Source organism: Saccopteryx bilineata, chromosome 7, assembly GCF_036850765.1.
Source record: "Saccopteryx bilineata isolate mSacBil1 chromosome 7, mSacBil1_pri_phased_curated, whole genome shotgun sequence".
Taxonomy (NCBI): domain Eukaryota; kingdom Metazoa; phylum Chordata; class Mammalia; order Chiroptera; family Emballonuridae; genus Saccopteryx; species Saccopteryx bilineata.
Genome location: NC_089496.1, coordinates 70,865,597 through 70,884,400, shown reverse-complemented (window position 1 = coordinate 70,884,400; position 18,804 = coordinate 70,865,597). Strand labels below are relative to the sequence as shown.

Here is an 18,804-nt window from a genome sequence, read left to right as displayed (position 1 = left end):
CAGCACTTTAGTTCGTTGATTGCTTCTCATACATGCCTTGACTGGGGGGCTCCAGTCAAGCCAGTGCCCTTGGGCTTCAAGCCAGCGACCTTTGGGCTTCAAGCCAGCGACCTTTGGGCTTAAGCCAGGGACCATGGGATCATGTTGATGATCCTACACTCAAGCCAGCAACCCCACACTCAAGCTGGTGAACCTGCACTCAATCCAGATGAGCCTGCCTTTAAGCAGGCAAGCTCAGGGTTTTGAACCTGGATCTTCGGTGTCCCCGGTCACCGCTCTTATCTACTGCACCACCACCGGTTAGGCAAAAACAGAATTTCTTTATCCCTACCTGAGAACTCTTTGCCATATTTGATGTTGGTATCAATCTAGGTCAACTCCAAATATCCAATAGCTTACAGCAAAACGGCTTATTTCTCACTCGTGCTATGTGGCCATCGTGATGTCTCTGCTTACTATAGTCACTTGGGGGTCCAGGCTCATGGAAATGCTCCTCAGTGTGTACTTCCACTGGCACTTGTGTGTTGGCTCTTAAAGGAACACACCCCTTTGCCCTCACATTTCACTGGTCAAAACAAGTCACATGCCCACACAGAAGGGGCTAGGGAAGTGCAGTCGTACCATGTGCTCAGGATAGGGGAGAACCTGACATGATCTTGAATATTTCTGATGACTAGCACAGTTTTTTCACTTATTTTCTCAGAGGGAAGCTGACACTTGCTTTAGTATCACTTTATAGGTGGGAACCTAGAAATTTTACTATCTGAAATACAGGGGCACGCTCTTAAGGAAATAATTTGCACAAGGTATAACGAGGGGTGGAGAACAATGTGTGAACATTAGGGGTGCAGGCCACGGGGTGGAGATTTGGAACTGGGTATAGACTCCAGTTAGATGAAGCATCGCCATTGGAGGCACTGGTGACAGTTTAGGCAGTGCTGACCCCCTCTACTAAATGCCAGTAGGGCCCCTGCCTGATACCCCTCCAGATGCCCTCAGGTGAGAGCAGTACTGTCCCAGACGCAGAGCACTGGAGTAGGGTACAGGGCGTGTGTGTGGGCTAGTTGAAGAGAAGCCTGAAGAAGAAATCAGACTGTGGGGAGGGAGCCTTGTCCTCTGTGTTTCTGACTCCAGTGGACACTTCGTAGTGTCCCTTTCACCAAGCAGTCTTGATATTTCCTCATTCTTTTTTCTTTTTTTTTGTATTTTTCTGAAGCTGGAAACGGGGAGAGATAGTCAGACAGACTCCCGCATGCACCCGACCGGGATCCACCCGGCACGCCCACCAGGGGCGATGCTCTGCCCCTCCAGGGCGTCGCTCTATTGCGACCAGAGCCACTCTAGCGCCTGGGGCAGAGGCCAAAGAGCCATCCCCAGCACCCGGGCCATCTTTGCTCCAATGGAGCCTCGGTTGCAGGAGGGGAAGAGAGAGACAGAGAGGAAGGAGAGGGGGAGGGGTGGAGAAGCAGATGGGCGCTTCTCCTGTGTGCCCTGGCCGGGAATTGAACCCGGGACCTCTGCACGCCAGGCCAACGCTCTACCACTGAGCCAACCGGCCAGGGCTCTTTTTTCTTTTTTTGACAGAGAGAGAGAGAGAGTCAGAGAGAGGGACAGATAGGGGCAGACTGTAAGGGAGAGAGATGGGAACCATCAATTCTTCATTGCAGCATCTTAGTTGTTCATTGATTGCTTGTTCATTGATTGCTTTCTCATATGTGCCTTGACCAGGGAGCTACAGCAGAGCGATTGACTCCTTGCTCAAGCCAGCGACCTTGGGCTCAAGTCAGCGAGTGACCTTGAGCTTCAAACTAACGATCTTTGGGCTGAAGCTGGTGAGCCTGCACTCAAGCCAGTGACCTCAGGATTTTGAACCTGGGTCCTCCACGTTCCAGTCCAATTCTCTATCCACTGCGCCATTGCCTGGTCAGGCAATATTTCCTCATTCTTAAAGCATTCTTTTTTCCTAATTTCCATGGTACTCATTCATCTGGCTTTTTATCTTTCTGGCTATTCCATCCGGTCTTTTCTTACCTCTTAAATGGTCCCTTGTCTCTTTCTTTTTTAGACATTCTCTTAGGACATTTCATACAATACCATGATTTCAGTTATCTGTCTGTTGGTGACTCCGAAATTACCATTGAAATTCACTTCACTTCAAACTCAGTTATCTCTAAAAAAATCTCCAGCCCCTGCCTCGCTGGACTGACAGTTCTGTCTTTAAAGGAAATTAGTCTTCATAAAACCTTTCCTGACATTCCTGTCCCTGCTCAATGGGTGAAATAGCCATACTTGTCTTATCTGTCCCCCTCCCTCCCCAACACCCTCCACTACTGTTGCCATTGCATTTTACAGTGGGCTGTTTTGCTTATTTGCCTGATGAAGAGCAGACACTAGAGCCTGCATGGCTGCACTTGCGTCCTGGCTCTGCCCCCTGGGAACTGTGTGTGGATAGGCAGTCATGATAGCCCCGCTTGTATGGTGGATGTGAGCATTAAATGTATGGAATGTGCTTAGAACGGGGCCCGTGTGTAGTATTTCATTCTTTTATTTGTCCTCCCCCTCATTCCCAGGATATTATTAAGGTAAAGGTCAGACTGCCTTGTTTACCGCTGCTTTTCCAGGTGTTAGCACAATGCTTAGCACCTCCTGGTTACTCATTGTAGAATTCATTTATCCATCCACTGTTCCAGGTGCTGTGGAGATAGTTAATAAAACATTGTGTCTTGCCCTGGCCGGTTGGCTCAGCGGTAGAGCGTCGGCCTAGCGTGCGGAGGACCCGGGTTCGATTCCCGGCCAGGGCACATAGGAGAAGCGCCCATTTGCTTCTCCACCCCTCCGCCGCGCTTTCCTCTCTGTCTCTCTCTTCCCCTCCCGCAGCCAAGGCTCCATTGGAGCCAAGATGGCCCGGGCGCTGGGCATGGCTCTGTGGCCTCTGCCTCAGGCGCTAGAGTGGCTCTGGTCACAATATGGCGACGCCCAGGATGGGCAGAGCATCGCCCCCTGGGGGGCAGAGCACCGCCCCTGGTGGGCGTGCCGGGTGGATCCTGGTCGGGCGCATGCGGGAGTCTGTCTGACTGTCTCTCCCTGTTTCCAGCTTCAGAAAAATGAAAAAAAAAACAAAAACAAACAAAAAAAAACATTGTGTCTTCATAAATCTTAGGGGAAACAAAATAAATGTTAGGTAGTGATAAATGCAAGGGAGAAAATAAAGTAGGCTAAGGAGTGGGTACAAGTTTTATATGTGGTGTTTGGGGAGGGCATCTCTGAGAAGATGGTATTTGAGCAAAAACCTGAGGGAAGCAAGAGAATGAGAGGTGTGTGGCTCTCTGGAGAACATTCCAGGTGGAAGGAAGAAGTGCAGAGACCTTGAGGCCACTATGGCTTAATGGAAGTGCTTTAGAAAGGTGGGAAGGAGCAGGTGGTGAGTAGGGTTGGGGGGAGGTGAGCTTGGTGAACCTGGGGATTGACTTTCAGAAATGTTGTACCATGTGCATATATCGCCTGCTATTACCCTGGGTCCTTTGGGCCCACTGCACTGAAAAGTACAGGAAGCCCTCTCTCTCTCTAAGCTTTATTGCCTAGCACGGTAAACAGTTTAAATCTCTCTGCTACTCAGGCAAAGTCTGAGCTGGAAGCCAGATAAATTGATAGATTGTCTGCACATTATCCCTTCACTCTAGCCCAGGACCTAGATGAACTCCTCGAGTTGCAGTGGGAGGTCGTGGGAGTGTGTGCACAGTGATGGTAATAGTCCAGACTGCAGGCGTCCCCAAACTACGGCCCGTGGGCCGCAATTTGGCCCCCTAAGGCCATTTATCCAGCTCCTGCCGCACTTCCAGAAGGGGCACCTCTCTCATTGGTGGTCAGTGAGAGGAGCACTGTATGTGGGAGCCCTCCAATGGTCTGAGGGACAGTGAACTGGCCCCCTGTGTAAACAGTTTGGGGACCCCTGGTCCAGAGTCTACCTCGGGACGCATTGATGGATCTGAAAGCAGATGGATCTGTTAGCTTGGTGAGAACACACTACATTTATGTCTCTCTCATCGATAAATCTTGGTGACCCTATCTGCTCTGTGACCTTACATTCTATAGAGAACAAGTTGCTGAGCCTGTTTCTGAAGTCAGCCAAGTCTGTGCCATGAGACACTGTCCACAGCTGTGGCAGAGAATGGCCCAGGCAGAGGGAGGCCCAGGCCACTCTCCCTGCGGTGTAACTGCTGGTGGCCCTGAGGGGAAGTCATCCTATCCCAGCCTGGAGCCCTGCACTTCCTGGGTCCCCAGTCACTACCCAAGTGCTTCCCTTTAGATTCTCCATCCATGTGCCTGAATTTACCTGTAAATATCATGTTTAAATTGGTAATGGAAACCTTAGGGTAGGAGTGGGAGATTCCCACTGCCTGAGCCTGACCCCCTGAGCTTTAGACTGCAGCTCCTTTTCCTGCTCAGAGTGAGAGAAGTGGGCACATTCCCAACAGCTCTGTCGCCGCTACCCTGGGGTACTCATCTGCTGTGATGCAGATGGGGACACATCTGTATCTCATTCTGACCCAGGTGAGGGCTGTGCTTCCGGGAGGGTGTGGCACCTCTCCTCCCGGAAGGCCTGTCCCACTTCTGTCTCAGCGTGCGCCAAGCCACCGCTTTCCCCTCCCAGTCTGTCAGTGATGCCCATCAGGGCATGAAATCTCAGCGTTGCCTACTCTCCCTTCTGTTTCCCAGTGGTGACCAGATGGCATTTGTTCTTCAGCTCCATCTCTTCCTCTTCTGTTTCCAAACTCCCTTTACCTGAACCCACGTAACTAATGTTTCAGCTCTAGGTAACTGCAGCAGCTCTACCCAGTCTTTCCCCCGCCTCCCTCACCTATGTAATCTTCCTTGGGAAACATTTCTCCCATGTACTCTTCCAGCTACATTCCTCCCTCTGGCCTCCAAGGATCTCTGGATTATAGACCTTCCGGGACCTTAGGCTCGTCCTGCCCTGGGGCGCAGACCCCCTCAGGCCCATCAGGGGCCTTGCTCAGTTTTCTACGCATACCATGCCAGTCCCCATCTCTTTGCCTTTGTCCCTGCCCCTTCCCCACCTACAAATAGCCTCACTGTCCCCCACCAAGCTTTCCAGTCTTCAGGGCCCAGCTCCAGTTTTACGTTCTCTGACATCTTCTCTGATCTCCAGCATTGTCATTCTCCAACCTGCCTATCTTCTTGCTCGTGCTTTAAAGGTTGTCCTCCTAATTGTCTCTAGTGGAATAGTGATGGTACATAATACTTTGTTGGCTATCTAAACAGTACGGGGCACTGAAATGTAGTTGGTTGGTTGATTGATGGCCTAAATTTTGTGTGGTTTTTAATATTTTTAATTTTCGTAGTACTTTTCAGATACAATGTCTGATGCACATATTTAAAAAATGTATTGATTGATTTTTGAGGGAGGAAGTGGGAGAGACACACACACACACATACAGAAACATCAATCTGTTTCTGTATGTGCCCTGACCAGGTATTAAACACACAACCTTTGCTTATTGGGACGAAGCTCTAACCAACCAAGCTATCTGGCCAAGGTTGATGTTTGTTTTAAAAAACTGGATTCTAATTAGAACCTGACTTCTTTTAGGGTGATGATCTATATGTGTGTGTGTATATATATATACATACACATGCTTGCTAACTTCAGGGTTCTAATTGTGTGACTTAGGTAACCCTCTTAAAGACCTCTTTGTGCCTCAGTTTCTTCAGTTGTAAAGTGGGGATGATGCCATACTTCTTCAGTTCTTATACTTCTTTTTTTAATATTTATAATTATAACATCAAATCAAGATTTGTCTTGCAGTCATTGGCATTTATAATTTAACTGACACTGTTTTCCTTTTTTTAGGGGAATATAAAATAATGATGTGATTTATAATTGATGGAGTCTTGGCTTTGATGAAATACATTAACATTAGTAAATACTTAGCTCAATAAATGGTGATTTTCGTACGGTTCTCTCTTTCTCCAAATTCTCCCCTAAATGCACCTTTTACACAACTGCCTGATGACATATTAAAAGTGGTTTTTGACTTTCTGACCCCCTCATTTGAACAATTCTGTGGTTCTCTACCCCCCGCAGCAGCAGTTCTTATGGAGAAGAAGGACATGTCTCACTCCTTTGCCTGCTGTCCTCAAAACCCTTCTGAATGCTGACTACACTGAGTGGTTGAGGGACATGTTCTATGCAGGTGAATTCCCGGGAGTGTAGACAAAGAGTTGGGACCACTGCCAGAAGGATGAAGCTAAGGCCCCTTCACCTATTTATAAAGACCTCCAAGACCTTCCCTGCCCCCGCCCTTGCTCACCACTTGCCCTTTTCTCCCTTGCTCTTTGTGCTGCAGCAACACTCAGCTATTTATATACCCTGTCTGTAGGGAAGTTACAGCTCTGTAAGGTTTTTATTTAGCAACTGAAGGGCTAGAGAAGGCAGGGTGGGTCCCAGGCCGTTCCAGGGACAATGCTTGAGATGGAACAGGAGCCGTGGTGATGGAGGTCACCTCCTCAGAAACAGGCTTATGGATCCAGGCATGGCATTTGGACATGTTTCTCTTCTCTTCTCTTCCCCTTCCCCTTCTTCCTTTCTTTTCCTTTCCTTTCCTTTCCTTTCCTTTTCCTTTTCCCCTTCCCTTTCCTTTTCCTTTTCCTTTTCCCTTTTCCCTCCCTCCCTCCCTCCCTCCCTCCCTCCCTCTTTTCCTTCCTTCCTTCCTTCCTTCCTTCCTTCCTTCCTTCCTTCCTTCCTTCCTTCCTTCCTTCCTTTATTGACTTGAAAGAGAGAGAGGGAGAAGCATCAACTCATAGCTGCTTCACTTTAGTTGTTCATTGATATCTTCTCGTATGTGCCATGACTGGGGCAGGGGGGGCTTAAGCTGAGCAAGAGGCCTCTTTCTCAAGCCAACGACCTTGGGCTCAAGCCAGTAGCTTGGGCTTCAAGCCAGTGACCTTTGAGCTCAAGCCAGCAACCTTGAGATCTTGTTGATGATCCTTCATTCAAGCCAGCAACTTGGGATCTCAGCATTTGGGGTCGATGCTCAATCCACTGCGCCACCAATAGTCACACTGGAAATTTTTCTTGATGGCCAAATAAATTGTGCTTCACTTACCTGACTACCTGCCATCTGATCAGATTAGGAAGAATGATAGAATCCTAGGATGGCGGGCAGGGACTTATTCTTTGCTGTTCCAGAGGGGACAGCTTGGGCTGGGGATGGAAATGGCTCCATGCACATTGCAGCTCAGTATCATTCAGAACTCTCTGACAGTTGCTGCTGCTGCACAGTAGACCAGGCAGCTTGGGAGCAGTGTGAGCTCTGCAGTGAGGTGAAGGGTCTAGTAGTCTGTGTCAAGCCAGAAAATAAAATCCTGTACTGGGAAGGAGGTTGGTCAAGAAGACCAAATGTAGTTACTACATCAGCTAGTAGTTATCAAGTCCTTAAGTGTCGGACACATAATAGCTTAGTACTTTAAATACAGTATCTCATGTATTTTCTGCATTATCTTGTTTTATCTTTAGAAACACATATCAAGAAGTTTTACATTATCCCATTTTACAGATGAAGAAACTGAGCTATAGAGCCAGGACATCTGTTTCTTCAAGGTCACGCAATTAGCAAGTAGCAGAGACAGAATTCAGACCTTGAACTCGACACTGTGGCCCTGAGTGACTCTCCTGCTTCAGCATCCTCAGTGTAGGGAGAGGAGTTCGGGTCATGTTTTGTTAGTACATAACCAACCAGAGAGGATAAAATTCAGGAGGACAAGGCCTGGATCATTTTCTTTACCCAGTTCTGTGCTTAGCATTTGGGACCAGTACTACAGACAGGCAGGAAACAGGGGCAGATGGAATAGTAGAAGAGAAAGAAAAACTCCTGCTGGAACATTTTAAAATTACTTCACAGGGAACTGTGCACTCATAATAGGAATTCCTTTTTTTTTTTTTAAAAGGAGAGAATACTATGCAATGAGTACACTTCGCTGCAGTCAGCTATACATATGCAAAGCCAAGGAGTGAGTGACCCTTCAATTAAAGAAGAATTGTTAGCAGAGCTCAAAGAATAGTTAATGAGTTCCTGGATATTTGTCATTCCCTTCTCCACTTACCAGTTTTTTTCATTTTTATTTATTGATTTTAGTGAGAGGAAGGAAGGGGGAGAGAGAGAGACAGGAACATCAGTCTGTTTCTGTATGTGCCCTGACCAGGGATCGAACTGGCAACCTCTGCACTTCGGGATGATGCTCTAACCAACCAGGCTATCTGGTCAGGACCATTTATCAGTTTTTCAAAGGTCCAGCTCCCTCCTCTGAACTTTTATAGCATTTTGTCCTTAGTCATGGTACTTATCGCAGTCTTTCTTTTATTACAGTTAATTCCCAACATGTTTTATGTTCTGTACTTGAGTCTAAGCCCTTTAGGACAGAGTCTACTTCTTATCATCTTATCTTTATTTCCTTCTTCCAGCCTTTAATATTCCATAACGTGAAGCACCTTTGAAGGTAAACATGTTGCAGATCACAATTTCTCGGTAGTAATAAGTGAAAATGGCGCCAACACCGTAGCTTGTGTATAGTGGCCCAGTGGGCTTCCATAGGCAGATTTAGCTTACACAGATCAAACTGCAGCCATTTGGCAAAAACAAAGAGAATAAAAATTCTAAATACAGACTGAGTCTGCCCACCGTTCTACTTAGTCAATGTGTGCCTGGAGTGAGACGGAAGATTTGAATGGGCTCTTCTTTGCCTCTGCTCTCCCGTGCCTGTCATTTGCCTGTCATAGCATCACACGGTGCCTGGAATGATTTTCGTGCTTAAAGATACAATGCAGATTTTCAGTCTATGTGACCTCTAAGCAAACCACTTGCTTTATCTGGTGCTCACCTGGAAAAACTATTCATTGGTGGAGGAAAAATTAGGTTGGACTACATTGGTGATATAAGCGATTTTTGGCTGTCTCATTTTCATCTATGTTGGTAACTTTAGAACTTGATCTTCTGTAAGACAAGATCCCACTAGATTCATTTGTTTTTCATTGAAAGAAAATACGACCATGTGAATGAGAGAGATGAAAGAAAATTGAGAGCTGGGGATTGAGTCTTGAGACATCTGGAGAAAGCTGTGGAAATGTCCAGTCTGAAGACCAAGGAAGGTCATAAAAGCAGTTCAGGAGACACTAATAGCAAGAAAAAGAAAAAAAATGGAACTGTACAAAGCACATTGCTTTCTTTGCTTTAGCAGAGCTGCTGGGGGCCAGGCAGCCGCGTGTGCTCAGGAGTTCCCAAGGGCATCTCAGCTCTAGTAAGTTCATTAAACTGCGTTAACAACGAGTGGCAGAGAAAAGGCTAAGTTTCATTCCGAATTTTTGTTTTAGACGTCATGGGAGGGTACAGTACACTTTTGAAGATTTTCATTAAAATAGTTTAATGGTCACTGACTCTTTCATGCAGTGTTTTGTCTCCATGGCTAGAAAGTCAGCTTCCCAGGGGAACCAGGTGTGCCCGGTGCTGCCTTGTGTGTTCCATATTGTTCGTGGCAGTTATCCCTGCAGATGCACAGCCGACAGTTAGAACACATGGATCTAATTACCATGTGTTCATTTGCACTGATAAAACACTGGACTTTGGGCAAGAGAGAGGGCTTACGTACCAGGTTTCTGGAGGGCGTTTTTATGCCCTCTTCCCCTTTTATTTTATTTTTCTGAAATGGATAATGTGGGAACTAGAAACTAACTCTGGGCCAAGATGACTCAAATAATTTCTTCCTCTATTACAACTGCTCATTCCTCTTAAAGTGTCCTCTGTACCCAGTGGTTTATTAACACACCACCACACCCTCTAGCAGGATCAAGGAGGTGATCCGTACTTCACCCTAACAAGAATTTCCCCTCCTTACTGTTGGGAGCCCTTTCCTGAGAATTAATGAAACTAACCAAGCCAGTAGGGATAGAAAAAATTATACACACCTGGCTTTTTATATAGTAGACTAGATATTTAATTAGTGATTACCTTTGTTTTTAAAACTTCAGTGTTGCAATGTTGGCATTTTCACATTTCAGTTTGACAAGCACTGTATTTACGGTCTTTTTGTTTTGATTAGTTTTATTGTCTTCTGTGTGATGGCACAATTCTAAGAAAGAGGTGAGAGTATGCATCAGCAGTGTGATGTGAACCTTGTTTATTGTTGTACAACAGGCTTTTTTTTTTTTCTCTTTTTTATTTTTATTTTTCTGAAGCTGGAAATGGGGAGAGACAGTCAGACAGACTCCCGCATGCGCCCCACCGGGATCCACCCGGCATGCCCACCAGGGAGCATGCTCTGCCCACCAGGGGGCGATGCTCTGCCCCTCCGGGGCGTCGCTCTGCTGAGACCAGAGCCACTCTAGCGCCTGGGGCAGAGGCCAAGGAGCCATCCCCAGTGCCCGGGCCATCTTTTGCTCCAATGGAGCCTTGCTGCAGGAGGGGAAGAGAGAGACAGAGAGGAAGGAGAGGGGAAGGGGTGGAGAAGCAGATGGGCGCTTCTCCTGTGTGCCCTGGCCAGGAATCAAACCTGGGACTCCTGCACGCCAGGCCGACACTCTACCACTGAGCCAACCGGCCAAGGCCAATGAAAAGCACCTAGGCCCTGGCCGGTTGGCTCAGTGGGTAGAGCGTCAGCCCAGCATATGGACATCCCAGGTTCAATTCTCAGTCGGGGCACACAGGAAAAGCAACCATCTGCTTCTCTTTCCCTCTCCCCCTTCTTTCCCTCTTCCCCTCCCACAGCCAGTAGCTCGATTGGTTTGAGCATCAGCCCCAGACACTGAGGATAGTTCCAGTGGTCTGAGCGCATCAGCTTCAGGCGCTAAAAATTAGGCTCTGTTGATTCGAGCATGGGCCCCAGATTCACCCAGCACCTGTCCGTTGCCTGGTGGATCCTGGTCAGGAAACATGCAGAGTCTGTCTCACTGTCTCCCCTCCTCTCACTTTAAAACAAACGAACACCTATAGAGGGATTGCTCTAGTCTAGAGGTTTCCTTGGAGGTGACTGAGCTTGGTTTGTGGTGTATGTTAATGCGCCACTGGTTATACACACATAACACAATGTTATAGAGAGCAGAAAAGCTACTCCTGGAGGGAAAGGGGGAGGGCATTGTAGGGAGGGGGAAACAGGGATGTTGTGGGGAACATGGGGGAGGGTGGGGTGCATTTGAGGGGACACTAGAATCTATGTAAACACAATAAATTAAAATAAAAAAAATGTGCCACTGGGTGTCTCAGAAGATTGTACCCGCCCTCTGTGCACATGGAGTTCAGCTAGGTGGGCTCCTGCCATCCCCATATAGAACAGCAGTTTACTGTAGAAACTGCTATTTATGATACTTCAATGTAGCTACATTCCAGGGAGTGTTATATATTAAGTCAGCTTTTGTGAGCTATTCACATGAGAACCTTACTTATTATACCTATAGAAAACTACTGTACACTGTAAGTTTAATAATGAAAAATAAACTTTTAGAGCCTGGCCAGGTTAAGGTTTGGAAACTGTTTTTACTAGAGGAAAAGAATAATATTTATCTTCAGGATCCAGATTGTTTTTGCTTCTTTTTTTTTTGGGGGGGGGGGGTTGTTTGTTTGTTTTTGCTTCTAGTGACGGTCTCTGTTGACCTGGGATTGGATTCAGAACTTTCTTGACTTCAGTAAGAAACCTAAAGGATGGAACTCTTGAAGATCTTGAAATCTCTGTTCTTGGTGGGTCGTGTTGAGACTCACTAGAAACTTAAAGGATGGAGCTCTTGAAGATCTTGAAATTCTCTGTTCTTGGTGGGTCGTGTTGAGACTCACTAGAAACATAAAGGATGGAACTCTTGAAGATCTTGAAATTCTCTGTTCTTGGTGGGTCGTGCTGAGACTCCCTCGCCTCCATCCCCAGCAGTTCCAGAGCTGTGCCCCGAGGAGTGCCTCTCTCCTTGAAGTGACACTTTGTCTTTTCTCTTCGTAGACTCTGTCCATCCTGAGATGAAACTAATAAGCTTATTGTAACCCGCTTTTACCTGTAGCAGTTAACTTGGTCCCAGGCAGGAGTATGTGTTTCCCAGTGACAAGAATGGGAAGCCAGACCAACTCGGAAAGCCGGTGTCTTCTCAAAAATCCATTCAGCTAGCGTCTGTGAAGTAATGCTGTTACCAAGCACAGTGCTTGGCACTGGGTACCCAGAGATAAACATGCATAGAACCTGCCCTCAAAATCATGGTCGAGGAGAAGAGGCAGACAAGCAATAATACGTCAGTACACTGAATTAAGTACCCGGGTGGTAATGCATACTGGGCACAGTAATGTCACAGAGAAGAGGACAATCATCTCAGCCTGTCCTGAGCCTTTCTTGAGTTTACTTTGCTCAAGTCTTGGGTATCCAGCACCTCAGATCTTGGAAGACTGATTTTTACAGAACTATTTAGTAGGATCTCTCCATTGGAGAGTAGGAGGAGGTGGTGAGGGTTAGGATTTGCAATAGCAGTGGAGTCAGATGCACTACCATCCCTTGGTCCAGTTTGGAGAAGTGCTTTCTTTCCATCAAGAAGTTGCAGTAGGTTAGACAGTCATCTGACATCCTCTGGTGCCTCCCAGTGTGATCCTTCCCTTTCTGTGCACGCTCACAGTGGCACTGCTGGCCAAGCCTTGGTTAGAACAGAACCTCTGATTCAAGCTCCTCAAAACGGGAGTCACACCCTCCAGGAGTCCCAGAGGTGTGCCTGAGCACTATCGAATCCTCTGCATCTACCCGATTGGCTCTCTCATTTCATCTGTTAGTAAACTGGGTCACAGAAAAACTTTCTGGGGGAGCCCAGGACACAAACTTATATAGGTCCCCATCTTGATGAGGACAGTCATAGTGCCTCCAGGGCACAAGGTGGGGAAAGGCTCAAACAGCTTACATGGACAGAAAAGAAGAGCGGGCCAAATTGGACGCCCAGTGGATCCAGTTATAGAAGCAGATACCTTCAGGGGAGTGAGGGCGATGGGACAGCTTCCTGAAAAAGAAACATCAAGGGAAACAATGTCCAGATGTGTGGGGAGTAGAGAATAGAGGCTGATAGTGGGTTAGATTGCTGTCAGAGGAATAGACATTTTGATTTTGGTAATCATTTCTACTTTTTAATTGTTTGGTTTTCTTAATTTATTGATTTTAGAGAGAGAGGAAGGGAGAAAAAGAGAGACATCTATTTGTTTTTACACTTTTTATGTATCCATTGGTTGCTTCTTGTATGCACCCTGACTGGGGATCAAATCTGCAAGCTTGGTGCATTGGGACGACACTGGAACCAACTGAGCTACCCAGCCAGGTAGCCTTAATTGCTTTGAAGAGTTTTAAGATAAAATTTTTAATAATACAGAATTATAAACTCCAACTTTCAGTCACTAGAGTGTGACCATAAATATTATGTATCTTGGTCTTGTAAAACATCAGTTTCCACCCAGCATTTTACCTGTTGAGATTTCAGATTCATCACTGAAAATATTTTCTCTGTTGCCTACCTCTAACCTCGAGATAACCTGCTGGATTATTAAGGTTATCATAATCTTTATGTTCAGGCGAAACTCTTCCTGGTTGTGATTGTTCCTGGGTCTAATTGCCAGTAGATTTGCCAGGAACTAAGGAATCAGGAGCACTTTTGTTCTCTGCACAAACACTTCTGAATGAATTCTGCTGGTGTCATTATTGGAGGTGGCTGCTGAAGTGGCAGAATGCTGTGAATTATTAGTCGGTGATGCATGTTTGTTCAGTGCACACCATGTTAGTCTGGGTTTGGGGTGCTTGAGGACCTTTACCTGTGCTTTCTTCTAATTGTGTGGTTTTTATTGCCACCTACACGACTCGGATTTCAGACTTCATTTTCCCCTGCCTCCCTTTGTCAGGTTGGTCCTTTAACACTCAGGGTTCTTTCAGATGTTCACCCACATTTCTTTCTCTTGATGTCCTCAAGATCACTCCCTCAGTCATTGAACAGAACCATTCTTTGTGATCTGATTGTTATCTCCAGTTTGGTAGTTACATGAGTTTAGTATTGATTCTTGGCTGCCTTCTCCCCACACCTGTGCTTGGCAACCTCCAACTTTCTCAAGTCCCCTCTGTCTCCACTCAGAGAAACAATAACCGTCTGTCACAGTCTATTTCATGTTCAGTGGAAGAGCTCTTCCCCAACTTGTCAGATGAACGTGGGCAACTGGTCAGCTGATCTCTGGTTGCTCATCCTTGCTCATTTACACTACAAGTGACTGCTCACCAGAGGTTAGTGTGATGTTTTCAGACCTATTGATGCCAATTATACTGGTATGTAATCATGCAAGTTACTTAATAATATACGGGTAAACCATATGTGTGAGAAAGAGAATTGTTCTGTAGAAACAAAGGTGAGTGCTTTGGAAAGGGCATGAAATGAAGTAGAATTAAGTTTAGGCAAGGTAACCATAGAAGACAGGGGGTGGGGGGCTCCAGAAAATCTAGATAGATTCTGTACTGACTGCTTCATGGAGTCTGAGTTCTCCCTTTACTTCAGAGAAACTGGAATTGTGGAGAATGCATTATGGGTGAATTTCATGCAAGAAGAAAGGCATAGAACTCTCATCAGCAGAAAAGATCTTGTTGGCCCTAAATCAAAAGTTTGGTGGCTCGCAAGGTATTGTTTCTAACAAACAATTGTGGGCTTGGACATGGTGGGGAAGTTGCAATATAGGTCATAGTGCGGCACTGGCTGGTTGGCTCAGTGGTAGGGCATCAGCCAGGTGTGTGAATGTTCTGGGTTCAATTCCTGGTTAGGGCACACAGGAGAAGTGACCATCTTCTTCTCCACCCCTCTCCCTCCCTCTTCTCTCTCTCTCTACCTCTCTCTTCCCCTCCTGCAGCCATGGCTCAATTGGTTTGAGTGCATTGGCCCCAGGCACTGAGGATGTCTTTTGGAGCCTCCACCTCAGGCACTAAAAATAGCTCAGTTACAAGCACGGCCCCAGATGGGGGTTGCCAGGTGGATCCTGGTTGGGGCACATGCAGGAGTCTGTCTATCTCCCCTCCTCTCACTTGGAAAAAAAAGGAAATGAATGAATGAATGAATGAATCGTACTTGTTTCTTTGTTACATGAGTTGTCAGTTTTGATATCCATCCGCTCAGTCACTGAGGATGAGGAATCAGTGATGTTTTTGTATTTGCCACCCTCCTTTTCTTCCCCTTGTCTTCCTAATTTTCATAGCTGTAGCTTTTCTAGGCATTATAGACATTCTGTTGTCATTCTGATCCCCTTTAGTCTTAATCTTACCATTTTGTAGACTCAGCACTCCCCACCCATCTTTCTGCTGTCAATTTTCCAGTCATCACTTGGCTGCCGAAGTGTGTCCTTCTGTAGATTCCTCAAGAAAGACTCATGGGAGCAATAGTTTCCACTCTATCCCTGTTTTATTGTTTATTTATTGATTTTAGAGAAAGAGAGGAAGGGAAAGAGAGAGAGAGAGAGAGAGAGAGAGAGAGAATCATCGATTGATGCATTCCTTGGTTGATTCTTGTATGCGCCCTGACCAAGGATCAAACCCAAAACTTTGGCATCTAGGGATGATGCTCGAACCAACTGAGCTACCCGGCCAGGGCCACTGTATTACTCTTGATTTGCCATCAGTGGGGTATAAAATGCTCCATTCACACTTTCTCTTCTTGGGCATTTTGTAAGTATTGCTTTTTTTTATGCTAGAGGGTTATTGTGGAAATTTTCAAGATTTTGCCCCCTTTTTAAGTGATTAAATCTTTTTACTAGGTTGCGTGAAATCCAGAAGTCTTTCCCTCAAGGTCTGTCTAGGCACTGACTGTTGAGAGTTCATTTTCCCTGGGACCCACTGTGTCTTTTCAGCATGGAGCTCCTCTCTCATCCCAGAAACTCCTTCAGTTACACCATTATAAGGCCAATCTTTACATATTTGTCTCATTCCATATTAGTTTTCTTTTAGGCATGTGTTGCGTCTCCTTTGCTGTCTTCTGTAACTCATTTTCTATTCCTTTTAACTCTTTCTTGTTTGTTTCAATTTGCTTTTCTTCATTTCTCTCCTTTTTACTCCTGACTGTTTTTAGCAGGTCTCTTCTCCCTGTTGTTCCTTGCAGTTTCACCTTCATTTCTGTACGTTCGTCAGCTCACTTCTTTTCTGAGCTGTGCTGGTAGGTATCTTCTTGTCTCCCTGGCTCTCTCATAAGCTCTTGCTTGCTTCAGTGTTTTGTTTTTCTTTCTTTTTAAAAAAATTTTTTTGCAAAATATTTTATGATAATTTTGTCTGCTCCATGGCAGCATTTACCCGGTGTGTAGTGTTAGTCTGCTTTTGGCTTTCCTGTTTGTTTCTTGTTTCTTGTTGCATCTTTATAGAAATCCTTTTTTATAAGTTATCTTTAAATTAGTGAGATTTTCAGGGACCAGTTGTTTGCAGAATGCTTGTTTAGGAAGGTGTCAAGTGTTTGATACCCGGCTGGCTGCAGTTCTCACGATGTAGGGTTCCTGGTGAGTTTGTTTACCCTGTATTTTATGCAGCCAGTAGAGATAGGCCAGTGTGAGCTTTTCGCAATGCAAAGCTTGTTGTCTTTGCAGCCACAGAGACCAACTCTGTGAGGCAGACATAGCTTGTTTGTGTGGTTTCTCATTCAGCCGCAGCTCCTGGCCCAAGGAAGTTCCTGTAATCCAAAAACAAGGGATCTGCTTGGTCCCAGAGGGTGTGCCCTCTACTTACAAGAAGTGTATTTTTTGCGGGTTGTTCTGAGCTTTCTAGTCTGTCTTCTGGCTCCATAGCATTCTTCCATCCCTTTCTTCTCTGAAGGAAAGGAGCCCTTGCTTACACTCCCTGTTTTTGACAACTTTTTCACCTGTCTGGGGCCTGGGCTTCTAGTTGTGTTGAAAATAGAGTTAGCATTTTTGTTTATTTCTCTTTTTTGCACCTTGCACTTAAAATCCATGTTGAGTAGCATTTTAAAATTGTGATTTCATATACAGTGTTCAAGTCAGAACTCTTAATTGACCTTGCCGATTAACCACTGGTCCTATATTAGGCCTTTCACACCTTCTCTGTAAAGTCTCCACCACCATACAGTTATTCATCTTCTAAGCACGAGGAATGAGCTCCTCAGACTTATGAAAAGGCTTTCATTCATTCAGCGCACCTGTTCTGCCCTGGGCACTGTTCCAGGCCCTGGGGATAAAGCATGGAAGAATTCATACAAGTTTCTTGACATGCTAAAGACAAGCCTTGAAAATGAGTCATATGGATTAGGGGCGAGGGATGTGCAGAGAGGAAGGCACACTTGGGGATTTCAAGGAAATGTAGTGGAAAGGGAGAATGTACACTCTGCAGTTAGATAGCCCTAGGTTCAGGGCTCAGTTCTGCTGCTAATAATATACTTAGTATTTGATTGACTTGCCATGCATCAGTTTTCTCATCTATAAAATAAGATTACATTACCTATCTCAGGTGGATGTTGTGAAATGAAGTTATATATCAAGTGCTCAGCACATCTTAGTGCTCAGCACATACTAATCCCCCATATAGAAGGGGTTTGGATTAATACTAGGGGTATTGGTATAGAGATCTATTTTTTTTTAATTGTAGTGAAATTTACGTAACAGATTTTACTGTCTTTTTTTATGAGTGTTTTTGTTCAGTAGTGTTAAGCGCATTCACATTTTTGGGCATCCCACCTCCTGAACTCTTTTCATCTTGCAAAACTGAAACTCTGTACCCATTAAACAGTAACTCCCCATTCTGTCTTTCCCTCAGCCCCTGCAGCCACCATTGTACTTTCTGCCGCCATGATCTTGACTACTAGGTACCCCATAGGAGTGGGTTCATACCCGATTTGTCCTTTTGTGTCTGGCTTGTTTTACTTAGCATAATGTCTCTAAGGTTCATGCATGTTATAGCATGTATTAGAATTGTCTTCCTTTTTAAGGCTGAATTATATATAGTCCATTGTATGAATATACCACATTTTGTTTATCCACTCATCTATCGATGAATGTCGATAATGTAATGAGTGTCCTCATTTAAAAAATGTTTTATTACTAATTTTAGAGAGAGGGAAGGAAGGGGGTAAGATAGAAAGAAAGAATAATGTTACTGTATTCCTGTATGTGGCCTGATCAGGGATTGAACCCGCAACCTCTGCTACTTCAAGAGGATGCTCCAACCAACCAAGCTATTCAGGCAGGGCTGCCATCATTATCTATTTAGAACTCATTGTGTGTCAGGCACCAGATTATCTCATTCAGTCTTCACCGACATCCTGGAAGGAAGCTGAAGCATTGAAAGGATAATGTGCCGGAGTTCACAGGCTAATAGCAGAGCTGAAATTTAACCAAGGTCTGTCTGACCTCAGAGCCTGTGCTCTCAGCCACCACCTGCCTGCCTTGAGTGTGGCCAGGTACCTCTACCACAGCTCAAGGGAGAGATTCATGTGGCATGTGAGCGTGGGGAAACCCCTGGTCTCACACAGGGGTGGATGATCCAGGGGCTTAGGTGTCTGTTGTGGATCAGGAGCCGGTGTCAGGTCCGACTGCCCTGCTGCTGCAGGTGAGCCTACGAAGTTTCCTTTTGGGCTACACTAAGAGTTCTCTGACCCTTCTTATTTTTGCTCCCTCTTTAGGTACACTACATCCTACAGGAGGTGGTGATGGGTGGGATGGTGTTGGAAACAAACATGAATGAAATCGTGGCTCAGATCGAAGCTCAGAACAGGCTGGAGAAATCGGAGGTGAGTGCACAGCTGTACTTGACCCTGTCTGGTTCGGGAGC

The 18,804-nt window shown here is 45.7% G+C and overlaps 1 protein-coding gene across 2 annotated transcripts in view; it reads left to right on the top strand.

Moving 5' to 3' along the window:
* The window catches only part of LOC136311038 (AP-3 complex subunit sigma-2), a 63,845-nt gene that overhangs the window by 42,283 nt on the left and 2,758 nt on the right, over positions 1–18,804 (top strand). For both annotated transcript variants that reach the window (XM_066240186.1, XM_066240187.1), the window contains one exon: positions 18,656–18,763. In XM_066240186.1, the coding sequence (XP_066096283.1) occupies positions 18,656–18,763 (108 nt within the window). The remainder of the gene's footprint in view (positions 1–18,655; positions 18,764–18,804) is intronic.